We start from the raw sequence: 23,519 nt of genomic DNA, 5'->3' as shown, positions 1-23,519 counted from the left end.
TGCTGCCATTGTCGACAGCAGACAGCAAAGCTGCTCACTAGGTTTTGGAACAGAACTATTAATTTCTGTCACCACAGCACTTCCTGTCAGACCAAACCATATCACCCCTAGCGCATGTCCCTGAAATACATCCAAATATAGCTCATATGTACGCTCATGCAATCTAATGTCCTGTCACTGTGAACTCAAATAATCCAATGAAGGCTTAAATCAATGCATGGATATTCACATGGGAAAGACTGTCATGTTGGAGGATAGACTTATGAGATCTTCATTTGGTTATGTGCTTATAGGAAGACAGTTGTTATATTTTTGAGCTCATTGAGATGTTCTTGCCTGTAAATAGAGTGTAAAAAACTCATAAAGTTTTTTTTTTTTTTTTTACACAAAGGCATTTATAACACATGTTTTGGAAAATATCTCTAATAAAATCTTTTTTTTGAGGGACTAGCTAAACTTATTCTGTTTGGTACTCAAAATAGAGTTGGTAACTGTCCATAGAGTTTAATTTGTGTTTAACCAGGGATTACCATGCAAGATGTGTTGTGACTATTCTAAAAGGACAGGACACCTCAAATAGTTTCATGTTATTCCTCATTTGACCTGATATCACCTCATAGCTCATATGGCTGTAGTAGAAGACCAACTTGACAGTAAATAAAGCCCAGAGGTCACACTGTCTCTGCTAATCCAGGTGGTTGTTCTCTGTGGCCCAGTTCACAGGGTATGGTACGCACTAATCATCATAATGACTTGCATAATGTCTGTCTGCTATTTTTGTCTGTATGAGAGTAGATTATTTACCTTAATCCCTTTTCTTTATCACCAAGTTTGCAAATGAGTGGTCCTGAACTTACCTTTCCACATATCTCTGTCTGTTGAACATGGGTCACACATGTTTGTTTTAGTGTGTATACTTGTCAAAGCATTTTAAAGCAATATGTACATGATTCCTATTGGAATTTCTATCATCAGTTGGAACCAAATCCTGTAGGACCGTAATGTGAATTTTTCTTATAGGATACAGAAAAAAATAAAATAAAATTATTGTGGTGAGCACAACATTTCTAATCAACATAAAACCTAAAATGAAACATCAAAAAATGATTTTAAAATGTTTTTATTTTATTTTAATTTATTTCATTTTAAATGTAAAATTATTTACTCACCCTCATGCCATTTCATACCTGTATGATTTCTTTAAACACAAAAGGAGATGTTTTGAAAAATGTCCTGGCTGCTCTTTTCCATAAAATGAAAGTGAATGGTGACAGATGCTTTCGAGCTCCAAAAATGATAAAACAGGGGCATTTAAGTATTTTAAAAGTAGTTCATACATCTTGTGTGTCATACAAGTCTTCTAAAGCCATATGATAGCTTTGTGAGTGTGATAGGTGTGACGGTTCCATCACTTCACCACCAAAGGGCGTCGTCACCTGAATACTGAGTTTCTGGGACTCTGAATCATGTAATTAGCCTCTCTGTGTATTTATACACGGTCTCAGCCCGTTTACTGCGAGTATTGTATGTGCTTTCTACTGCAATTTCTGAGCGTATTTCTATGGATTGGTTTTTATGGTACTCTGACTGTTTTGCCTACTGTGACAAATCTCTATGTCTCTTTGAAGGAGGAAGCAGGAGCTGGAAAAACAATCCAACGTAAGTTGTTTATTGTCAGCACTTTTCAGTCTAATACATAGAAAACGAAATGGCTTTTCAACACGCTTAATGTCACACACAGGAATACACAATGCTTCGTGCGTCTCTCTCTCTCTCTCCTCCGGCAGTCTGGACTGCCCTTTTAACCCCCTCCAGCTCTCATTGCAACACAAAACAGCTGTTAGAGGTGATTTCCCACAAGTGTCAATCCTTACCACTCTTCATCTCCCGGCCTTGCTCTCCACAGATGTCGCTCGGCCACGCTCACATCACCACACCTACTTATTTGGATTTTGTGCTTGTCTTGCCTCTTCAGATTTATTGGCCTCTTTTCTGGACAGACTCCTTGTTAATGACCCTATGCCCTCTTTTTGTGGATTTTGCCTATATCCCTGCGATTTGGATTATTGTTTAATTAAACTCTGCAATTAGATCCCTCACATTCGTCTCGGCCTGATGAGTCACAGAATACTTCACCAAATGTCGATCCAGCAGAGTCGACTAATATATCTTCTGAGCTTGCTGAGCTTCTAAGCACTTGCTAACAATTAGACAGGGGCGTTCCACTGCTGTTGAATACACACTTACCAACAGACCCCTAGATGCACAATGTGGCTGGGCCGACGAAACTCTCAAGGTTTTGTATCGCAACGGACTTACTCGAGCTTTACATTGATAAAGCTGTAGCTATCTCTGCTTTAACTGACTCTGAGTCAGCAGCAAATCTTATTGATTACGATCTTGTTCAACAACTTGCCCTCACTACTGTTCCCTGTGTGCCTCCCATCCATATTACAGCACTAGATGGCCATCCCCTGGGCATGAGAATGGTCCAATCATCCACAACCCTCCTCACATTACAGATTGGAGCCTTACATTTAGAAGAGATTTAACTCCTAGTAACACATTCCCCCAAGAATACTCTTGTTTTGGATTTTCCCTGGCTCAAGACTGCGTTTTCCACTCAAAACAGGCACTATGAGTATCAGGTCATGCCCTTTTGTCTGGCCAATTCGCTTTTGGTGTTTCAAGCATTTGTCACCGACCTATTCAAAGACATGATTAACAGATGGGTCATTGTCTATATTGATGACATTCTAATCTACTCCCCTTTTGTGGAGACTCATATCCGGCATGTGCAGCAAGTTCTTCAGCAGCTAATTGAGAATCAGTTATATGCCAAGGCTGAGAAGTGTGAATTCCATCGAACTACCATTTCCTTCCTTGGCAACATCATCAGCGCACAGGGAATAACTATGGACAATGCCAAGGTACAAGCGGTTCAAAATTGTCCATAACCTAAATCTGTGAAGGAACTTCAACGATTCCTAGGCTTTGCTCATTTCTATCAGAGATTCATTCACAACTTCAGTTCCATGGCAGCCCCACTCACTTCGCTGTTGAAAGGTTAGCCCAAACAACTACAATGGTCAGAAGCTGCTAACAAGGCTTTTGAGACCATGAAGACTCGCTTTACTAGTGCCCCCGTACTAAATCATCCTGACTTTTCCAAACCTTTTATTGTGGAGATTGATGCCTCTGAGTGCGGAGTGGGGGCCATGTTATCCCAAAGACATAGGTCACCACTTAAATTTATCCCTGCACATTCTTCTCATGCAAGCTTTCCCCTTCCAAACAGAATTACAATGTGGGGAACCGAGAACTTCTGGCCATGAAATCTGCCTTTGAGGAGTGGCGGCATTGCCTGGAGGGCACATCACACCTTTTCTGGTTCTCACAGACCAAAAGAATGTAGAATATATTCAGGGGGCCATATGATTAAGTCCCAGACAGGCCAGAACAGCTTTTTCACCTGTTTCAATTTCATTGTTTCCTTTGTTTCAGGATCCAAGAACATCAAGGTAGATGCTCCGTCAAGGTTTTATGACTCTCCCCTGCACAGGTATTCTGAGGACACCATTCTTCCTTCATCATTGATAGCCACACTAGTGAGATGGAAGATCATGTACAAGATTCAGCATGCACAAATTTCTGATCCACCCCCGAGCACTGTCCCAGTGCTAGAACCTATGTTCCTGAGCAGGTATGCATACCTTTGATCCAGTGGATTCATTCTTCATTAAGCTCAGGTCACCCAGGCATCCAACAAACCCTGAATCCGTACAGAACAAATTTTGTTGGCCCACATTAGTCTCTGATGTAACCACATTTGTCAAGAGTTGTAACACTTGTGATCAGTCTAAATCTCTGAGACAGCTACCAGCTGGTAAACTAGAACCATTACCCATTCCTCATCGCCCTTGGTCACACAATGCAGTGGACTTCATCACAGACCTCCCTACCTTCCAAAGTAACACAGTAATTTTAGTGGTGGTGGACCGGTTCTCTAAAGCCATTTGATGAAAGTCATTTGATACTCTTGAAAAAGTTGCTCTCTGCCATGGAGACAGCAGAGGCAATTTTCAACCATGTATTTTGCTTTTACGGATTACCTGAAGACACTGTATCTGACAGGGGACCTCAATTCATTTCTAAACTTTTTAAAGCTTTCTGTCATCAACTTAACATTGATGTCAGTTCCACCACAGGTTATCATCCACAATCCAATGTTCAAGCTGAGAGACTTAATCAGGAGATCGGACGATACCTGCGCTCTTACTGCAGCAATAATCAGCAGGACTGGAGCCAGTACTTAACGTGGGCGGAATATGCACAAAATTCCCTGGTTAATGCCTCCACAAAGATTAATCTGTTTCAATGTGTACTGGGCTACCCACCCCCCCATTCCCTTAGTCCGGTGAACCGTCGGATGTTCTATCAGTAGACGATTGGCTTAAAGGAGTGAGCAGACCTGGAACTCTGCACATGTTCACCTTCAGAGAGCAGTCAGATGCCAGAAGATCCAGGCTGATTGTCACCGTAGACCCAATCCCATTCTGCATCCTGGTTAAAGGGTGTGGTTATCCACTCAAAATCTACGTTTGAAGCTGCCATGCAGAAAGTTCAGCCCCAGGTACGTGGGACCAATCAAAATTCTAAAACAAATCAATCCTGTCCCGTATAAGCTGCTATTACCCTCTCACTATCGCATTTCTCCCACCTTTCATGTGTCCCTACTCAAATCTGTGGCCACGGAGAGCTCCATGACAAACTAAGATCCAGTTCCTCCTCCCCCCTTAATGATCAATGAAGAGGCTGCTTACAAGGTCAGGGCCCTGCAAAACTCATGTCGGAGGGGAAACAGGATGTAATACTTGGTGGACTGGAAACACTATGGCCCTGAGGAGCAGTCATGGGTATCTGCTGAGGACATCTTTGACCCCTCTCTCATCTCTGACTTTCACCGGGATTTCAACACCTGAGGGCGTCATCACCTGAATACTGAGTTTCTGGGACTATGAATCACACACCTGTTTTCAGTGTTGTAATTAGCCTCTCTGTGTATTTATACAAGGTCTCAGCCCCTGTATCATTGCAAAGTATTGTATGTGCTTTCTACTGCAATTTCTGAGCGTATTTCTATGGATTGGTTTTTATGGTACTCTGACTGTTTTACATTCTTATTTGGATTTTGTGCTTGTCTTGCCCCTTTGCTTTTATTGGCCTCTTTTTATTGGACTCCTTGTTAATGACCCTGTGCCCTCTTTTTGTTGATTTCACCTATTTCCCTGTGATTTTGGATTATTGTTTCATTACACTCTGCAAATGGATCCCTCACATTCGTCTCGGCCTGATGAGTCACAGTGTGAGGAATAGACAGAAAAAAAAATCCACTTTTAAAATACCCCATTCATGTCTTTATGTGAGGCATTATTCAAATACAAGTGAGGCTCTGTTGTATTAACAAAATAGCCAATAGGATGCTTAGAATTTAAAAAATCTGTAGGAATTTCGGTTTATCCATTACAATAATTTCATGAGGGTTTGTATTATTTTAATCCAAATTATGATAAAAAAATTCAATCACAATCCTGACACATTCTGGTAGGATTTTTGACTAGGGGTATTTACATTCTTAGCTATCCATATTACATTATTAAAATCATATAGCCACCTGATGTACAGTAACAATTATTGTTTAAGTGCATCTAAGCACAAAAAAGGTGAACCAAGTCTGACACGGTCTTAGAGAAATATTTGACAACTATCATGCTTGACTGTATACTGCTTAGTATGGGTGGCAATTAAAATTTTTTGGCTCCATTTTTAATTAAAACATAATGAGCTGTGCTGCCCTCTCATAATGGCTGATCACAGAGCTTTAAAGTACTTTTGTCTGTGGTCGAGGTGCACAAAAAATCTTTGCTGAATGCATAACACTTCCCAGGACTGCGTGACAAAGAGATTAATTATTACCGGCCAGGTTCGCCCACAGTCATTTCTCTCCTTCCAGAAAACGAATGATTTTTGATTAACAATCTTCATAACAACTCACACTGCCAATCCACTGAACATTCATTAACATCTTTAAAGAGAAGTGACAAGAAGATGAAGAAAAATTGCCCGTGGATTTTTGTCTTTTTTATTATTCCAAATTCACTTTAGGGAGGACATAGCGTGTGTAATGACAACTACTGCTGGTTGATTTGTAAGAGATCACAGTTGGACTCTAGCTCTGGCCAGTCTCGGTCTGAGTGTGTGTTTGTGTCATTCTGTCAGGGTGATATATCGAGCTGACAGACTGATGCTCTGTTGGGTTTTAGACTCTAAGAAGGGAATGATGGTTACTGACCTGTTTCTTCTTTAGGGCCACTGCTGGAGGGCCCAAGACTGTGTGTATGTTATGTGTGAGTGTGAGACATAAAGACAGAAAGGATGAAACTGTGTCAGAGACAGATAATAAGACGAGAAACAGGGCTTAAGCAAGTTTATTAACAAATACTGTTCGGATCTGTAAGCTCTAGTCTAGTTGTTTAGTGTTGTTTGTGTTTTCCAGAAGGACAATTGTAAAAACATACATACATTATATCTTATTAATCATGATTTAGAAGGAAGTCTCATAAGGAAGGACCTAGATTGGTAAGGTTTTGGTCTGGTTGGTGAGGGGCATATAGTACAGAATAGTAGTGTGTATATCCTCTATATACCAGTATATATCGTATAAATTGCAAGATGTTACGTTTAATTAATCGAAAATTAATTGCATATATCAATATTTAGTGAGAAAGCCCCTAAATAAATAAACTTTAAAATATACTATAATTTAAATAATTATAAATACTGTACAATATAATATAGGCCTATAATAGATATAATTCAGATAATTCAAATAAATTACATCCTGTACATACTGTATATTGTGGCAGAGAAATAAAGCATTTAGACAATACAAAAAGTGTTACTGACTTTTAAAAGTCAATATATTTGTTTGTTTTATTTCCAGATCATTGAACATTACCCTATTATTGGCCTACTTCCATCTGCGCTATTTTGAATTGTTGGTCTATGTACTCATGCTTCAGACAGATGCTTTTGGAGCTCTGGTTGTGTCGTGTCACTAGTTTTCACTAATTTACTGCACCATTCTAATCTCAGAAATCATAATAAGAATCAGCATTTTATTTATTTTATTTATGCACCCAAACAATTATAAAGCAATTTTAGCTCTGTCTACTGGAGGGTAGTGGACACTGTCCCTCCATCGTAACCGAGCCCACCACCCCTCTAATGGGCACCCCACAAAAAACACTTATAAATACATGTGATATAGAATGTATTATAGTCATTTTAGTCTTATATCTTATATGCCAGTGAAATACTATGATGTCAATGATCCCAGAATGTAACTTATAAATTTTTTCCCTTTTTTCCATTTTTGTATTCCTTCTCTCATCTTAAACTCCCCACTCCCACACTTCCTATCTTGTCTAGATGAGGGGCAGACAGTGTGCCAGGGGCCTCCGGACATGTTGGGTCAACGTCTAGCAGAGGTGGGAATGCAGCTGCGATCGGAGTGCCACCAAGGTCTGGGTTATTGGGACTATCTTTTCTTCATTGCCATTGGCTTCATCATCTTCAGCGCTGGGACGGTGTCAGCATGGGTGATGGGAGTGCTTATGGTTCTCTACGAGCGATACAGCAAGAGGAAGAGTGAGGAGCTAGACAGCGAGGATGAGGAGACGGCCACCCGAGGAGGAGGAGGAGGGGGTAGCCATGGCAATGGGGACCTGAACAAACCAGGCATGCAGGTGTGACCACAAGATGGAGTAATGCTTGGAAAACCTTGATGAAACATGCCTGGAACAGAAAGCGAGTGGACAGAGTCGCAAAGGATTCTGGCAATCTGAGCTTTCGTTTTCTATAAAGAGGTTTTAAGTGCACTTTTTAAAAATGTGTTAACATTAGTTTTAGATTAAGTGGAAGAACCAAATGAGAACAGAGGGCAAGCATGGGAGATTAGATTAATTTAAATTCTGAGGTGAACTCAGACCGGCTGAGTAGATCACAGTGTGTCTAGATCAAGTTATCCTTGTTTCTGAAAGATCCAGGGTTCGGTCTTGGTTAAATGCATATTAGTAATGCTCACACACAAAGCTCGCCCCAGTGTTAATAATGTAATTGGGGCAGAGTGATAGCACTGTGCTTTTACTTTTGAGAGAGAAACAGTGGTTACGTTCACACATAGTTCAATTATAAACAAGAGTGACAACCGCATTGTACAACCAAAGTGGCTCCATTACATTTTCAGGACTCATACTCTCATTTTAAGAGTTATAAAAATAATAGGTGTCATACACTTACCTACTTTGTAAATGGTTACAAATAAATTCTGTCCATCACACACCAAACGACTGATGATCACACACTACCCAACTCTACCCCTTCAAGAAGCAGCATGACAGATGTAAACAAATGTGTATGGGAGCACTGCTGTTATTATTGTTGCTGTTCTGTGTTCCGAGTCGTGAAAAACACTAGAGACCTCAATGCCAGTTGGAAGTGAGTGGTGTTAAAAGTTAAGCTCCACAATGAGGGGGCCTGGGTAGCTCAGTTGTAAAACAAGCTGGCTACCACCCCTGGAGTTCGCAAGTTCGAACCCCAGGGCGTGCTGAGTGACTCCAGCCAGGTCTCCTAAGGAACCAAATTGGCCCGGCTGCTAGGGAGGGTAGAGTCACATGGGGTAACCACCTCGTAGTCACTATAATGTGGTTCGTTCTCGGTGGGGCACGTGGTGAGTTGAGCGTGGATGCCACGGTGGATGGCGTGAAGCCTCCACACGCGCTATGTCTCCATGGCAACGCGCTCAACAAGCCACGTGATAAGATGTGTGGGTTGACGTTCTCAGATGCGGAGGCAACTGGGATTCATCCTCCGCCAACCGGATTGAGGCAAATCACTATGCGACCACGAGGACTTAAAAGTACATTGGGAACTGGGCATTCCAAATTGAAAAAAAAAAAAATATCCACATTGAGAACTTGTTTGAAATCTCCATTTCTTGAGCTTTGTGATCCCGTACGCTCGATTTCCATTGGCTGCTGATTATATGACTTAAAATTTGAGTTGTGGACAAAATTGCCTTAACAGTAGGCTCTAAAATATCAAACATGTTTGATATACTCCAACTTGTTCGAAAAACAATTTGAGGTTAAGAAATCTTAGTCGGTACCATCATATACTGTGAAATTTTCTGTAAGATCTGTCAAATCCAGCTGGCCCAAAATCTGCAAAATGGAGCCAACTTGCATGAACTAGCTCCGAATCGGACGGATGTTAAAGTCGTGTAGTGTAATCCAGCCTTTTGCCTGTGCTGTGTGAACGGAGTCGCACTGGACATCTAGTTGTCTGTCACATCATGCAGTTCAGTGGTTACCCAAAGTTTTAGATCCAATTTCTGTCTTCCACCAAAGCTATTCCTATCGGTTTTGTGGTCTGGGCACAACCCAAATGCTGCACTCTTCAAAATAAAAAGATTGCGCTCAAGGTCATTGTCGGTTAATTAAGATTAGACAGATGCGCCTTGAGTGTACTCGTTTAATAAATTACATTGTGTCAATTGAGACTTTACAGAGTTATGGAAGTTGCCATCATTGTTGCCATCACCATGGTTATAGGCATTATTCAAAGCTGTTGCGAGAATAAAAAAGGAGCTTGACTTTGGTTGTACTTTCATACCAACAGTATTCATCTGCTGTTGTATGAACAGAACAATTCGAGAGTCACACTTGTTAGTTAATATTGATTATCAGTTCCAAACACTGAATGTGTGAATGTAGCCAGCGAAAGGCAGTAGACTGAACAAGAAAACAAAAAAGGAGAACGATAGATAGGTAGAATTTTGAAAGAAGTGACCAGAATTTGAAGACTAATCCAGTAAACTGTCTAATTTTTTATTCACAAGCTTGGAATAGATATAGATGATACACAGGACAGTCTCTCCAGACTCATGCAGTGTGAAAAGAGAGAAAGTAAGATGGGAGACACTTCTAAATTGTCTGCAGATAACTCCATGGAAGGATGAAAACACTTCTTTAAGGGTCATAGACTCATTGACTGGTCATCTGATGGACTGATAATATCTGTATGCCTGTATGCACTGCACCGAGAAGCCTTACACACTAGATGTAACCAGTCCAGCAATAACACTCCTCCAGGTAATACTGAGAGCAATAGAGGGAAGTGTGTGTGTGTGTGTGTGTGTGTGTGTGTGTGTGTGTGTGTGTGTGTGTGTGTGTGTGTGTGTGTGTGTGTGTGTGCGCAGAGGCGCACACAAAACTGCTTTAGGGGTTGGAGATTAAGTATGTCAGCATTCTGTAATTTTAGCAAGGCTTTAATTTTTTTTTTTTTTTATCAAATGCAGTTCCTCCTGTGGTTACCACATGCCTCCCAAGGGCAGAGCTAAAGTCACTCCTCTTGCCTCACATTGCACCATCAACACTGGGTGGAATTCACCAAGAACTGACTGTACACGCTGATAGCATTGTTTATTTGCACATGCTGTCTATGTTGTTTTAGCACCAACTTCACAAAATAAATTACACAAATCTGTTAACAGTACAAACATGACAAATGAAAAAATAAAAATTTGTGCTCAATACAATTTACAGTGCGCAATTCCCCATTTTGCTGGCCAGCAGAATGCAAGTATGCGGAGAGTGCAGCAGACTACTGCAATCTGTCATTCTTTAATTTGACGAAAGTGTGTGCATTGTTATAATGCTCTTCTCCATCATTTTATCACCCCAGATAGCACACGTACATCTCCGAGATGTCTGTTTTAGATCTTTTCATCTGGAAAGCATCACAATATAATTAACATCTTCTAAACATCTTAAAAAGATAATATTTACAAATATTCTAAATCATAAACGTCTCAAAGACATCTGCTGAATGTCTTATTGACATCTACGTGGACACTGGAGTGAATTCTTCCCTCACTTACCATCCTTACAATAATGAATCTCTACATTCAGCCTCAGAAAGAGAAGTGTAGCGCATTCACAGCTCTTCTGCCTTCTTCTGTCTTTAGCAGAAAGCCAAAGCTGTTGGGTTGTTGTGTGATTGAGAGTTGCTAAATCCATCTGTAATGGGTTAAAGAGCTTAGGGGGATGATAATGGTGGACTAGGCTGCTGCTTTTATAACAACATATACTTACTAATCTATGGCTATTATAGCTAATATTCTTTTGACTTTCTGTCCTCTTCTTCTGTCTAACTTTAGAGTTAGTTCACCCTTAAGGTGAGCTAAAAAGTGTCCACCTATGAGGGTGAAATTATGATGACAGAATTTTTATTTTTGGGTGAACTATCCCTTTATACGTAAAAGCTGCCATCACACCTGGTCCCACATGTTAACTGAAGGTGCGTTCACAATGACAGTGCGTAAAATCCTGTTGGTTGCTGGTAGCCGTTCCTACTCGACTGCAGCATCCAACTGTATCAGGCAGCGATCATCTGAGCTCCACTGTATACACTCCTAAAGGTTGTCGCCCTATCACGTTCATGAAGTTGATCTCAACTGCTCAATTTTGTTGCATCACCAGCAGTCTCTGTCACTCATGTATACTCAAATCGCTAGCTCTCATTAAAAATTAATGACTTGCATTTACTTTGTGTGAACTCCCCTAAAATCTGATGAAAAGACCAGCGTAGATAAAAAAAAAAATGTCTGATATGGTTATGGTTATGCTTATGGTTAATACTGGTTTTGTGCTGGTCTATCTGGTGAACCAGCTTAGCCATGCTATGTCAGTCTATAAACGCTTTAGACAGGTACATGTCCCATCTCAACATGTCCCATTTTCAGCGCATCATTCTCTCCCTTTCTGTACTCTCTTTGATGCTCTCTGTCTCACCTGCTGTGTGGCAGACAGTGAGACGTTTCAGATTTCAGGTCATACCGGGGTGTCACCATGTCAACAGTGTCTGGTGTCCCAAAGTGTTAACCCCACCTGAGACAGGCAGTGTAATAATACAATGTGTTATGGAGAAAAGGATTATGAGAATGTGTTTGTGTACAGTTGTGCCAGGAAATATCTGAAGTAACTTCCTCAAAAAAGGAAAAAACAGCTAAAAATTATTCGGCAGGAACTTACGGTGGAGGTGGAATGAATCATGCTGATATTAGCTTCCTGCCAATATAAGGATGAACAGTAGAGGTGGTAAATTTGACCACCTGCTCTGAATTCCAAAAGTGAGCATACATTGCCGTGTCATCGATCTTCAGAAAAAGAGAGAAATCGGGGAGGAGATGTTTTAGTATTTTATACCTCTGTGAATATGAATGTGTAATATAACAGGAGATAAAGAGGATGAGCCCTAGTGCCATCCATTAGTCCAGTTCAGCTCAAGAACAGAACTTTATCTGAGGGCATTTTCACACCTGGCTCGTTTGGTCTGTTTGTTTCAGAACCTGGCGCGTTTTCTCCCTTGGTTCGGTTCATTTAGGCATATATGAACACGGCAATCGCACTCGGATCCACACCAAAACAATCACCGATTGCAACCGAACTCTGGAGAGAACAATATCCCTATAAAAACCATGAACATAACTGAGGGCTCTTTGGAGAAGACATCTGTAGATCAGCACTTCTCTGTAATTCATCATCAAAACATGGATATAACCTTTTGGCAACAATATTAGATATAATTGCATGTTTAAAATAGGAGCTGTTTTATAATTCCTGAGGGAATTGTAGTACAGTCGTTTCTCTATTTTGTATAGCGGCAGAACATAGGTAGGATGGCGTTAGCAACTTTTTGACAAATAAAAAACATTTTTACATGGCTTTACTCTGCTGTTTGTGTGTGCGTGAGTGTGTGTGTGTGTACATGCGAGAGAGGGAGGAGAGAGATCTGTGAGAACAGGCACGTTTCAATGGAGAAATAATGCAAAAACAACTAATGACGGATAAAAGTAACTATGACGGAAACTCTACAACTCATATCCATCTGAGTGATGGATAATTTGTATTTGGAGCACAACATCTAACAGGTCGAAATGCTTGAAAATTCTCTAAAATGTTTAATGGTTGACACATTTTTTTACAGGCATACATTTTTAACCGGTATATCAATGGATGAGCTTAATCCTGGAACAGCGAACAAACTTAGTGACCAATAAGTGGACAGCTTGCTCACATGTGACTTTTATTGACATAGTTTTGGTCTGTTTTGAAATGTTGCCTTGTAAAAGCGAACCAAACCAAGAAGAAAATGCAACATTGTAACAATGTAGTCCCTGTTTCGGAACAAAGCAAACAGTCTACAGGTCTGAAAGCATACAACACAGCAGTCTACCCTGCTACAAACCGCAATTACCATAAGCAGTGCAGCGGGGTGGCCTGAGTCTGAAAGATCTGTAGAGACACTCATATTCCCACATACACATACACAAGATAAAGCTAATGAACCACAGCAGCAGCACTTACAGTGTTTTCCCAAGCAGTGTTATATCCTTGAGAATGCACAAACATGCATTAGAGAATGTATTAATAAAAATTGCCAAAAGTGTATGCAGTTTTCATTAGAAATTTTCAAGGTAAATTAAAGTCCATCAGTAGAATATTAGCACTGGTCATTGTTAGCATTAGCTATTTTGCTAATCTGAGGCTGAAGCTAATGCTGTGTCCCATTCAACTCGGAAAATTGGAATTAGCTGCTATTAACTTGGTAATGTGCGGTAGAAGGGCACTTTAAGTAGGGACCTATGAAATCCATTACATTTTTTTGTCCAAATTCCATTTTATTTTTTTCCCCCAATTTGGGGTTTTCTGTTTTAATTATCTGGATTCCATTATTATTATTATTATTATTATTATTATTATTACATTTTATTGGTGATTTAAACTATTTAAATTATTTAAATGATAATTTGTAAAACTGGTATCCATTTCATCACAAATTTGTGAAATAACATGAAATTCTGCATTTAACAGTTAATTCCATTCTTAAAATCAGAATCAGAATGAGCTTTATTGCGAAGTATGCTTACACATACATGGAATTTGTCTTGGTGACAGAAGCTTCCAGTGCACAAACTATACAACAACAACACAGAGATAATAATAATAAAAACATTGACTAAAAATAAATAGCAAATAGAAAATATAAGTATATATAGAAATACACAATAAAAAAATTATATATATATATATATATATATATATATATATATATATATATATATATATGTACAAATACAAATCTGTTATATACAGATAGTCCAAGGGAATGTATTGGCAGAAGAGGTAGGATATGTTGGATAAATATAAATAGACTAAGCTGTGTATTGCACATAATTATTGCTCAGTGGGGCAGTTTTATCTGTTCATGAGATGGACAGCCTGAGGGAAAATCTATTCTTGTGCCTGACGGTTCTGGTGCTCAGTGCTCTGTTGCGCCGTCCAGAAGGCAACAGTTCAAAACATTTTCCAGCCCTTTTCCTCACTCTGGAAGTGTACAGTTATTGAAGGGAGGGCAGGGGGCGACCAATAATCCTCTCAGCAGTCCGAACTTTCTTTTGTAGTCTTCTGATGTCCGATTTCGTAGCTGAACCAAACAAGACAGTTATTGAAGTGCAGAGGACAGACTCAATGACTGCTGAGTAGAACTGTATCAGCAGTGCCTGTGGCAGGTTGAACTTCCTCAACTGGTGAAGGATTCACAATGGAGTCAATGTGGGTCTCCCACTTCAGGTCCTGTGAGATGATAAAGCCCAGGAACCTGAATGACTCCACCATTGCCACAGTGCTGTTCAGAATGGTGAGCGGGGTCAATGTTGGGGTGTTCGTCTTAAAGTCCACTATCATCTCCACTGTTTTGAGCATGTTCAGCTCCAGGTTGTTTTGACTGCACCAGATAGCCAGTTGTTCAACCTCCCTTCTGTATGCAGACTCATCGTCATCCTGGATGAGGCTGATGACAGTAGTGTCATCTGAAAACTTCAGGAGCTTGACAAAGGGGTCATTGGCAGTGCAGTCGTTTGTGTACAGGGAGAAGAGTAGTGGGGAGAGCACACATCCCTGGGTGGCACCAGTGCTGATTGTACAGGTGCTGGAAGTGAAAGTGATGTCCTTCAGGTGGGCCAATGCCCAGTCTCTCAAAAGACTTCATGATCACAGAAGTCAGAGTGACGGGCCTGTAGTCATTAAATCCAGTGATTCTGGGTTTCTTTGGGACAGGCATGATGGTGGAGCATTTGAAGCAGCAGGGAACTTCACACTGCTCCAGTGATCTGTTGAAGATATGTGTGAAGATGGGGGCCAGCTGGTCAACACAGGATTTTAGACAAGTGGGTGAAACACCGTCTGGGCCCTGTGCTTTCCTTGTCTTTTGTTTCCGGAAGACCCGGCACACATCCGCTTCACAGATCTTAAGTGCAGGTTGAGTAGCAGGAGGGGGAGGAGGGTGGTTGCAGGAGGTGTTGATGTTTGTGTGAAGTGAAGGTCAGAGCGGGTGTGGGGTGTGAGACTGGGCTTTTCAAATCTACAGTAAAACACATTCAGGTCGTCAGCCAGTTGTTGATTCCCTACAGTGTTGGGGGATGGTGTCTTGTAGTCAGTAATGCCTTTCAGGCCTCTCCACACTGATGCAGGGTCATTAACTGAAAACGTGTTTTTCAGCTTCTCAGAATAGCTTCTTTTAGTCACTCTAAATTCTTTTAGTCACTTTAATCTATTGTGTTTCTGGCCTGATTGTACAAGATTTTATCCCCACTTCTGTAAGCATCATCTTTGGCGAGTTTTGTTCTGTCCAAATTTTTCTCAACACAGAAATCATACGGCCTTTAGTTAGACTTCCAAATTGGAAAATCAAAGTCTGAAGACTTAAATATAAATGAATAAGAATAAATAAATTGCTAAATTATTTGCAGTCAATACCACAATACAAATCTTTCAATCTTTCAAACAGAGTTTAACCAGAAGCCCCACAATGATCTAGCAGACCATTTGAATTTATTTCCTTTAGCATTAGCTTTTTTTCATGCTAATGTGAGCTTGAAGCAAATGTTGCATTCCATTCAACTCTGAAAGTCTGAATTTTTATTTTCCTACTTAGAAATGTTCAATAGAACACCACTTTCCCACAGTCATGGAAAACTTGGAAATGTCGGAATTTTACAATTAGCAACCATGGCAAAGTCATGGAAATTAATAAACAGAGTGAGTCTTTGCACTAGGTGTAAATAGCACCTGCCACACCATGTGGCTATTTGCCCTCAGATAGTCTGGTGGAAACAGAAAATAAAGACAAACTGTGACACCATGTGTCGCTGCAATGGTGTATTGTGTTAAAATGTTGTGGGTGTGCTTTTTTTCATGTGGACGACCCGTGTTCGATTCCCCCTTTTGTCACACTTTTCCACATCCTGTTTCCTGTCTCCGCTCTTAATATTTCATTTAATGGTACTTATAATAATAAAAACAAATTAATATAAAGGTTGATTTCCTCACAGTGATTTGGTCTCTGTGACTTCGGCGAGTTGAAAGAGAGGTTTGATCTGGGTAAAATTAACCATAGTGTTACTACAGTAATATTGTGTTAATGTAGTAACGATGTTTTACTTTTTTGGTTACAATTATTTTACTATAAAATACCATGATGATACTTTGGTTACTGTAGTAACATTTTTTAATTTTTGTAAGGGAAGGTTATATGGTTAGGTTTAGGTGTAGGGGTTGGTGTAGGTGGTGTCTGAGATTTCAAGTAGGGATATCCCACATCCGACTTTAAATAAAGTGCAGAAGAAGGCTGTAGCAGCTCACTTGCTTTTGAGATGCAGCCAAAGTTTTTCTTTTGTGTTCTCAATGTGCCAAAAAACTTGTATGAAAGTGTGGTGCAGGCTTGATAGAAGCTTAAATAAGATATACCTGTATGCAGAGAGTAACTGATTTGAAGAAGTGTTTGTTTCAGTTTTAAATACAGAATCTGCAAAATAGTACAGATTTGAGTTCTTTAGTTCCCTATCTGTCACTCACTCGACGTTGTGTTGATGTAGTGACACTAGGGGTCACTCTTGGGAGCCCGAGACACCTCTGGTCTTTCATAAAAAGCCAATGAAAATTGGCGAGTGGTATTTGCATGCCACTCCCCCGGACATACGGGTATAAAAGGAGCTGGTATGCAACCACTCATTCAGATTTTCTCTTCGGAGCCGAACGGTCATGCTCACTGAGCTGAATACTACTGTTCATTCACCTCTGCTGGATCTGACGGTGCATTTCAGCGGCTTCTCCCCCCTCTGCACTGGTGCACTGCAGAGAATGCCCCTGGGCGCTTCGGCAGGAATAAAAGAGAATATTTCTGTAAAAGAGTATATTTCTCTAAAAGAGCAGCACACATGGAACGTCTTTTTAAAGACATGTCTTTCTAAAGATGCTTTTCCGATTGTGTGTTATTCCTGGTTGCGCTCGTTATCTCTCGCCTTCTACGTTCACGATCACTGTCTTTCGTGTCTGGGCACTGCTCATGCGGAGACAGCGTTCGTGGATGGTCATATTCTCATTGCGAGGATATGTCCATGGCAACGTTGCAGTCACGGCTTGCCTTCGTAAGAAAGCAAGCCACCCCAGAGGCTCCCCGCCTCGGCGCGGCTAGCACTGGGATTTGGGGACCCCAATGGGACCGCCTCCGCCGGGTATCCCCCCGCGGACCTCCCATTCCCCAGCACGCTCGTCTGCCCCAATCGGGCTTCCGGATGAGTCCGCCAGCTCATCTCACGGCGAGTTCGACCTCTTATTCGGAGCCCGCGAATGTGATGAGCTCTCGAAAGCAGCATCGGAGAGTGGGCTCGTCCAGTCGGAAGCCTCAGCTGGGCTCCTCCCTTCGGGGACGATTGCCCAGTCACAGGCTGATGTGGAGATGATGACATGCTTTCCCGGGCAGCCGCGAGCATCGGCTAGAGTGGAACCCTCTGCTCTTCCCTGAACCCTCGCGGCTCGGTGATTGGTTCCTGGACTCACGCCGCCGCTCAAAGCCGCGCCCCGCCCCCGTTCCTTTCTTCCAGGTCACGGGAGTGCTTTCCTTCCTGCAGGAGAGGTTGGAAGGGAGGCTGTCCCCTTCCACCTTGAAGGTGTACGTTGCCGCCATAGCAGCACACCACGACGCAGTCGACGGTAAGTCCTTAGGGAAGCACAACCTGATCATCAGGTTCCTAAGAGGCGCCAGGAGGCTGAATCCCTCCAGACCGTGCCTTGTTCCCTCATCGGACCTCTCTGTAGTTCTTCAGGGTCTACAGAGAGCCCCCTTTGAGCCTTTGCAGTCAGCTGAGCTTAAGGCACTCTTTGAAGACTGCCCTCCTGTCTGCGCTCACTTCCATCAAGCGGGTAGGTGACCTGCAAGCATTCTTTGTCAGCGAAACATGCCTGGAGTTCGGTCCGGGTTACTCTCACGTGATCCTGAGACCCTGACTGGGCTATGTGCCCAAGGTTCCCACCACCCCTTTAGGGACCAGGTGGTGAACCTGCAAGCGCTGCCCCAGGAGGAGGCAGGCCCAGCCCTTGTCGTCGCTGTGTCCAGTGCGCGCTTTACGCATCTATTTGGATCACATGCAGAGCTTTAGAATCTCTGAGCAGCTCTTTGTCTGCTTTGGTGCACAGTGGAAAGGAAGCGCTGTCTCCAAGCAGAGGATCGCCCACTCGCTCACTGACACCATAACTATGGCATATGTCGCCCAGGACATGCCGCCCCCGGTAGGGCTACAAGCCCATTCTACCAGGGGTGTAGCGGCTCCCTGGGCCCTGGCCAGGGGTGCCTCTCTAACAGACATTTGCAGAGCAGCGGGCTGGGAAACACCCAACACCTGTGCAAGGTTCTACAACCTCCGGGTGGAACTGGTTTCATCCCAGGTAGTGGCACACAACACAAGCAGATAAGCCCGGGATAGCTGGCTGCTTGCACATAGCACTTTCCACCTCCTTTGGAGCTGAAGACGTGCACCATTAATTCCCAGTAGTGTTCACAAACTTTGTTCCCTGGTTGACTTCCTCCGAGCCCTGTGGCAGTCGAGTCTTCGGAGAGATTCGCTGCTGGCCCTGTACACGCACTAACTAAGAGCCCTGTTCTGGGGTAGGTGCTCCGCATGTGGCGGTTCCCTGTAAGGCTAACCCCATGCGAATATATATCTTCTGCTAATTCATTTCCCTGTTGGCAAACTGCGTCTTCCTTGGACAGAGCCCCTCTGCCCCAGTCTCCATGTTTGTAGTAACTCCTCCCCCATTGGGCAGGATCTACCTTGAAGACTCTCCACATGGTTGGAAAGACCATGTGATGTATTTTTCCACTTAAATATCCCCCCCTCTCTTTGGGTGAGGTGTGGTCTCCGCAGTGTCTTCCCCTTGGGAGGGACACCCCCCGACTAGACCTGGCGGCCCAGTCGGATAATCCCCCTTCTTTTTTAGGGAGTGGAAAAAAGAAGGGGAAAAGAGGCCATGACTGGGTTAAGCCTGTCTCTATCTTTTGGGTAGTCGACTTGTCCCCAAAAAGGGCTGTTCGACCTAGTGTGCTGGCTATGAGGCACACAGTAATCTGCCCACCACACACCGCCAGTTCACGTAACACAGTTCAGCCAATTGTGGCGTTTCGTGTAGGAACCCCTAGTGTCACTACATTGACACAATGTCGAGTGAGTGACAGATAGGGAATGTCATGATTACTTGTGTAACCTCCGTTCCCTGATGGAGGGAACGACACGTTGTGTCCCTCCTGCCACAATGCTGAACTACCCGCTGAAATGGCTGGACCTTATATCGGCTCCTCAGCATAAAACCTGAATGAGTGGTTGCATACCAGCTCCTTTTATACCCGTATGTCCGGGGGAGTGGCATGCAAATACCACTCGCCAATTTTCATTGGCCTTTTATCAAAGACCAGAGGTGTCTCGGGCTCCCAAGAGTGACCCCTAGTGTCACTACATCGACACAACATCTCATTCCCTCCATCAGGGAACGGAGGTTACACAAGTAACCATGACATTTTTAACTGTTATCTGGATGGGCTCAATGATGAACTGGATGAGTGTTTCTGTACCCTCTGCAGTAAAAGGCTCGAGCTGTGCTCTGTGAATCTTTAGATTTGCTGGATCGATTTGCTCTCTGCAGCAGTGTGTCAGTCACACTCTGTCCATCATGCATGAAGCTATGCTACATTTAAACACATAGCTGCAACCATCTCTTCTCTTCTCGTCTTGCCTCATACTCATCTCCTCTAATTCTTTTCTGTTTTCTTCTTTTCTGTTATTGTCGTCACATCTAATTCTTGTCTTATTCTCGCTCGTCTCCTCTCATGCTCATATCTTCTGTTCTTGTATTTTCTTATCTTGTTTTTGTCTCATCTCTTCTCATCTTATTTTCATCTCTTTTCATCTCTTCTTGTGTTCTCTCATTCTCATCTCGCCCAAATCTCATCTCCTCTCATAATCTTCTGTCATTCTTGTCTATTCTCTTTTCATCTCTTTCTGTTTCTTCTTTTCTTGTGTCATTTTGGCTCTTGTTTCATCTCCTTTCATTCTCATCCTTTTTGTCTCTTCTCATTTTGTTCTTGTCTCATCTCTTTTCATCTCATTCTCATCTCTTTTCCTCTCTTCTTGTTTTATCTCATTCTTATCTGCCACATTCTTGTCTCCTCTCATTCTACTCTCATTACCTTCACTTCTTTTTATTCTGTTTTCATCTCCTCTCATTCTCCTCATCTTTTTTCTTCTTTCATTCGCGTCTATTCTCATCTCATTCTTATCTTTTTCACCAGGTTTTCTCTCATTCTTGTCTCACTTTATTCTCATCTCCTCTCATTATCTTCTCTCATTCTTGTATATTCTCTTCTTGTCTCATCTCATTCTCCCCTCTTCTCATCTTGTCTCGTCTTCTGTTCTCTCATTCTTGTCTCTTCCCTTCTTGTTATCTCATCTTTTTTATTTTATCTCATTCTCATCTTGCCTCATAATCGTCTCTTCTTGTCTCCTTTTATTCTTATCTCTTGCTCTCTCATTCTCATCTCTCACTTTGTTATTTCTTTTTTCTCATCACATCTCTCATTTTTGTCTAGTTTCTTCACATCTTGTTCTTGACTTGTCTTTTCTTTTCTTGTCTCATTCTCATCTCTTTTTGTCTTCTCTCTTCTGCAGTAGGCTGGCCCTCCTGTCCCCCTCTGCCCTCACCTTTGTTATCTCTGCAGAGCTGCTTTTGTGAGGGTACTGCTTTTGTAAGCTCTCTTCCTGTGTGTTAAGGAAGAGGAGGACTTCATCAGGGCAGATGACAGCTTTCCTCTGGGGACTGAAGCTTGCAGACTTCCCCTCTGAGTTCTTTCAACCACTTCAAGTGCAGTGTGGACTTGTCTCCTTGCAGCTGGGTGTGTGTGGACATTTTAGGAATGTACCTCTATTATAATCATTTATCAAAACATTTGAAATAAAAACTTATCTGAAAGTATCTATAACAAACCAGAGAAACTCCATGGCATCTGTTCTGAGCTGTATATAGCTGTATATGACCTTGTATGCAGCACATGAACATGTTGCCTGACTTCATTTCAGAATGTTATTCAAACCTGAAATTATATCTTCCATATTAGCCCCATATACATGGTCACTGATCAATTTAATGGGGTGTGTGATGGATTACAGGATAATTTAGAGGCAACAGATTACTTCCCATGCCAAACATTTGCTCAGTTTGCAAGAGAGGTCATCTACTCTGATAACCTCTCTTGAGCTCTTGGCACACTGTAAGACAGTAGAAGGTTCTGCTGCAGTTCAGATCAGAAAGATGTGGTCCAGGCAGAGGTGTATAACAGACCGGGCCAGTGCCCTGGGCTGCAAGGTCTGGCAGCCCATCAACTTTGAAAACATATGTTTATATATGCCTGAATATGTGGCCACCACAGCTGTCAGCTTATACAAGGCCCCCTTAACAGGGCTCTGTGTCTTTGAGGGCCACCAGCCCACTTATAGGACCCTTTTGCCTTCCTGTTTCTAATTTTAAAAAATTTGAGCCACTCTTTAAAAAAAAATTTCACTATTATTTCATACTTTAGGCTTTATAGAGTTAAGCTTTATGCTTTGTATGAAAAGTGCTGTCGAACAAAAATATTTATTATAATATTCATTGCTATAACTGCATTTCTCTCCAATATTACAAAAATAACAGGGCTTAGGTGGTTGGGAAAAAGAAGATATTGATATTTTATTTTGTGTAGTACAAAAGTGCTGACCTATAAATGTAAAATTTGTCGAGACAAACTATAATGTTGGTGTGACAAATCCTTGCCTGAAAGTTTAAAGTAGTTATAAATGCTTGAAGGTAGACATTTTTACAGGTCTTACAGTAAGAGAAAGAAAGAATGAAAGAAAGAAAGCATCTTAAAGCAAAATAAAGGTCTTGTGTGTACGTTTTGACCGCTGAAGTTTGAAATCATGAACATTCAAAAACAGACTCTTAGATCATTTAAACATTTTGTTAATATAATCTACTCTAATGTGAAAGACTAAGGGCTTACATGATGCCTTCACAGGACTTTCCGATGGGAGAATAGTAATGGTAGCCAAGCTGAAGGGTCATTGCAAACAGAATTTACAATAAAATGTCCAAATGACTACTATTTTTTGAGTCCTACACCTTTCAGCTCATTGAAGCTCTCACAATGGAGGGTAAAGTCTTGAAAGGAAATAGGGAATAGGGATGCTCACTTCTGAATGGAACATACCTCATCATTCAGATGAGTTAGAACTGAACTTTTTGCCAAGTTTCACCAAACCCATATGTACATGCTGTAGGAGTCTATTTGTGAAATTCTTTTATTTAAATGTCTGATGAAGTTAAAATATGTCATAATGTATAATGTACTCTTGTTTTTTTGGATGCATAATTTGTAGTATTTACAAGTATTTACATTGAGTTTATGTTATGTTTAACAGGGGGTATTCAATTAAAGTTCCAAGAGGTCCGGTCTCTACATTTCCTTCCCAGCAAAGGTCTAGAGTGTCAGTAGTCAGTATACCGTAGCTATGAAATGACTTCAGGAATGCTTAATCAATTTTATGAAATAGTTATTATAAATTTACAAATTGGCAGCAATAGTACTTTGTAAAAGAAAAAAGAAAAAGTCATAAAGTCAAAACAGTCTCTTCAAAATTATGCAAGGATTATGACATTGGGGCCCCAGAGACAAAGCCAAAGTAGTGGGGTTTTGGGAATATTCTACCAAAAGATTAAAATATTTCAATAAGTTCATCAATCGAGTGCACTTTGATATGAATATTAAAAGATCAAATCACTGTTTGTTTTGAAGCTGAATACAACAGTCCAGTATTTGTGTTTGAATATTTTAGATACTTAAGTGGTATAGCAGGCCTTATGACTAAAGAAAGATACATTATGGGAGTTCAGGGGTGTCCCCCGAGAGAAAATGTGGAAAAATTTAAAAGTCTGAATGGACCGTTTTTATATTTTCCATAAAGTGAAAAT

General features: G+C 41.5%; 1 protein-coding gene across 4 annotated transcripts in view; it reads left to right on the top strand.

Moving 5' to 3' along the window:
• The window catches only part of LOC127416104 (leucine-rich repeat-containing protein 52-like), a 50,553-nt gene extending 27,433 nt beyond the window's left edge, over nucleotides 1-23,120 (top strand). The window contains exons 2-3 of one of the 4 annotated variants that reach the window (XR_007893041.1): nucleotides 7,492-10,214; nucleotides 21,182-23,120. Coding sequence is in view for 1 of the 4 variants with exons in the window: in XM_051655252.1 (XP_051511212.1) it covers nucleotides 7,492-7,808; nucleotides 21,182-21,184 (320 nt within the window). In the remaining 3 variants the exon portion in view is untranslated. Of the gene's footprint in view, nucleotides 1-7,491; nucleotides 10,215-10,420; nucleotides 12,449-12,469; nucleotides 12,806-21,181 lie in introns of those variants that run through there. The other 3 variants (XR_007893040.1, XR_007893039.1, XM_051655252.1) reach the window with 3 other exon arrangements.
• The last annotated feature ends 399 nt before the right edge of the window (nucleotides 23,121-23,519 follow it).

This window comes from Myxocyprinus asiaticus, chromosome 25 (genome assembly GCF_019703515.2).
Source record: "Myxocyprinus asiaticus isolate MX2 ecotype Aquarium Trade chromosome 25, UBuf_Myxa_2, whole genome shotgun sequence".
Classification (NCBI taxonomy): Eukaryota; Metazoa; Chordata; class Actinopteri; order Cypriniformes; family Catostomidae; genus Myxocyprinus; species Myxocyprinus asiaticus.
This window is presented reverse-complemented; position numbering and strand designations above follow the sequence as displayed.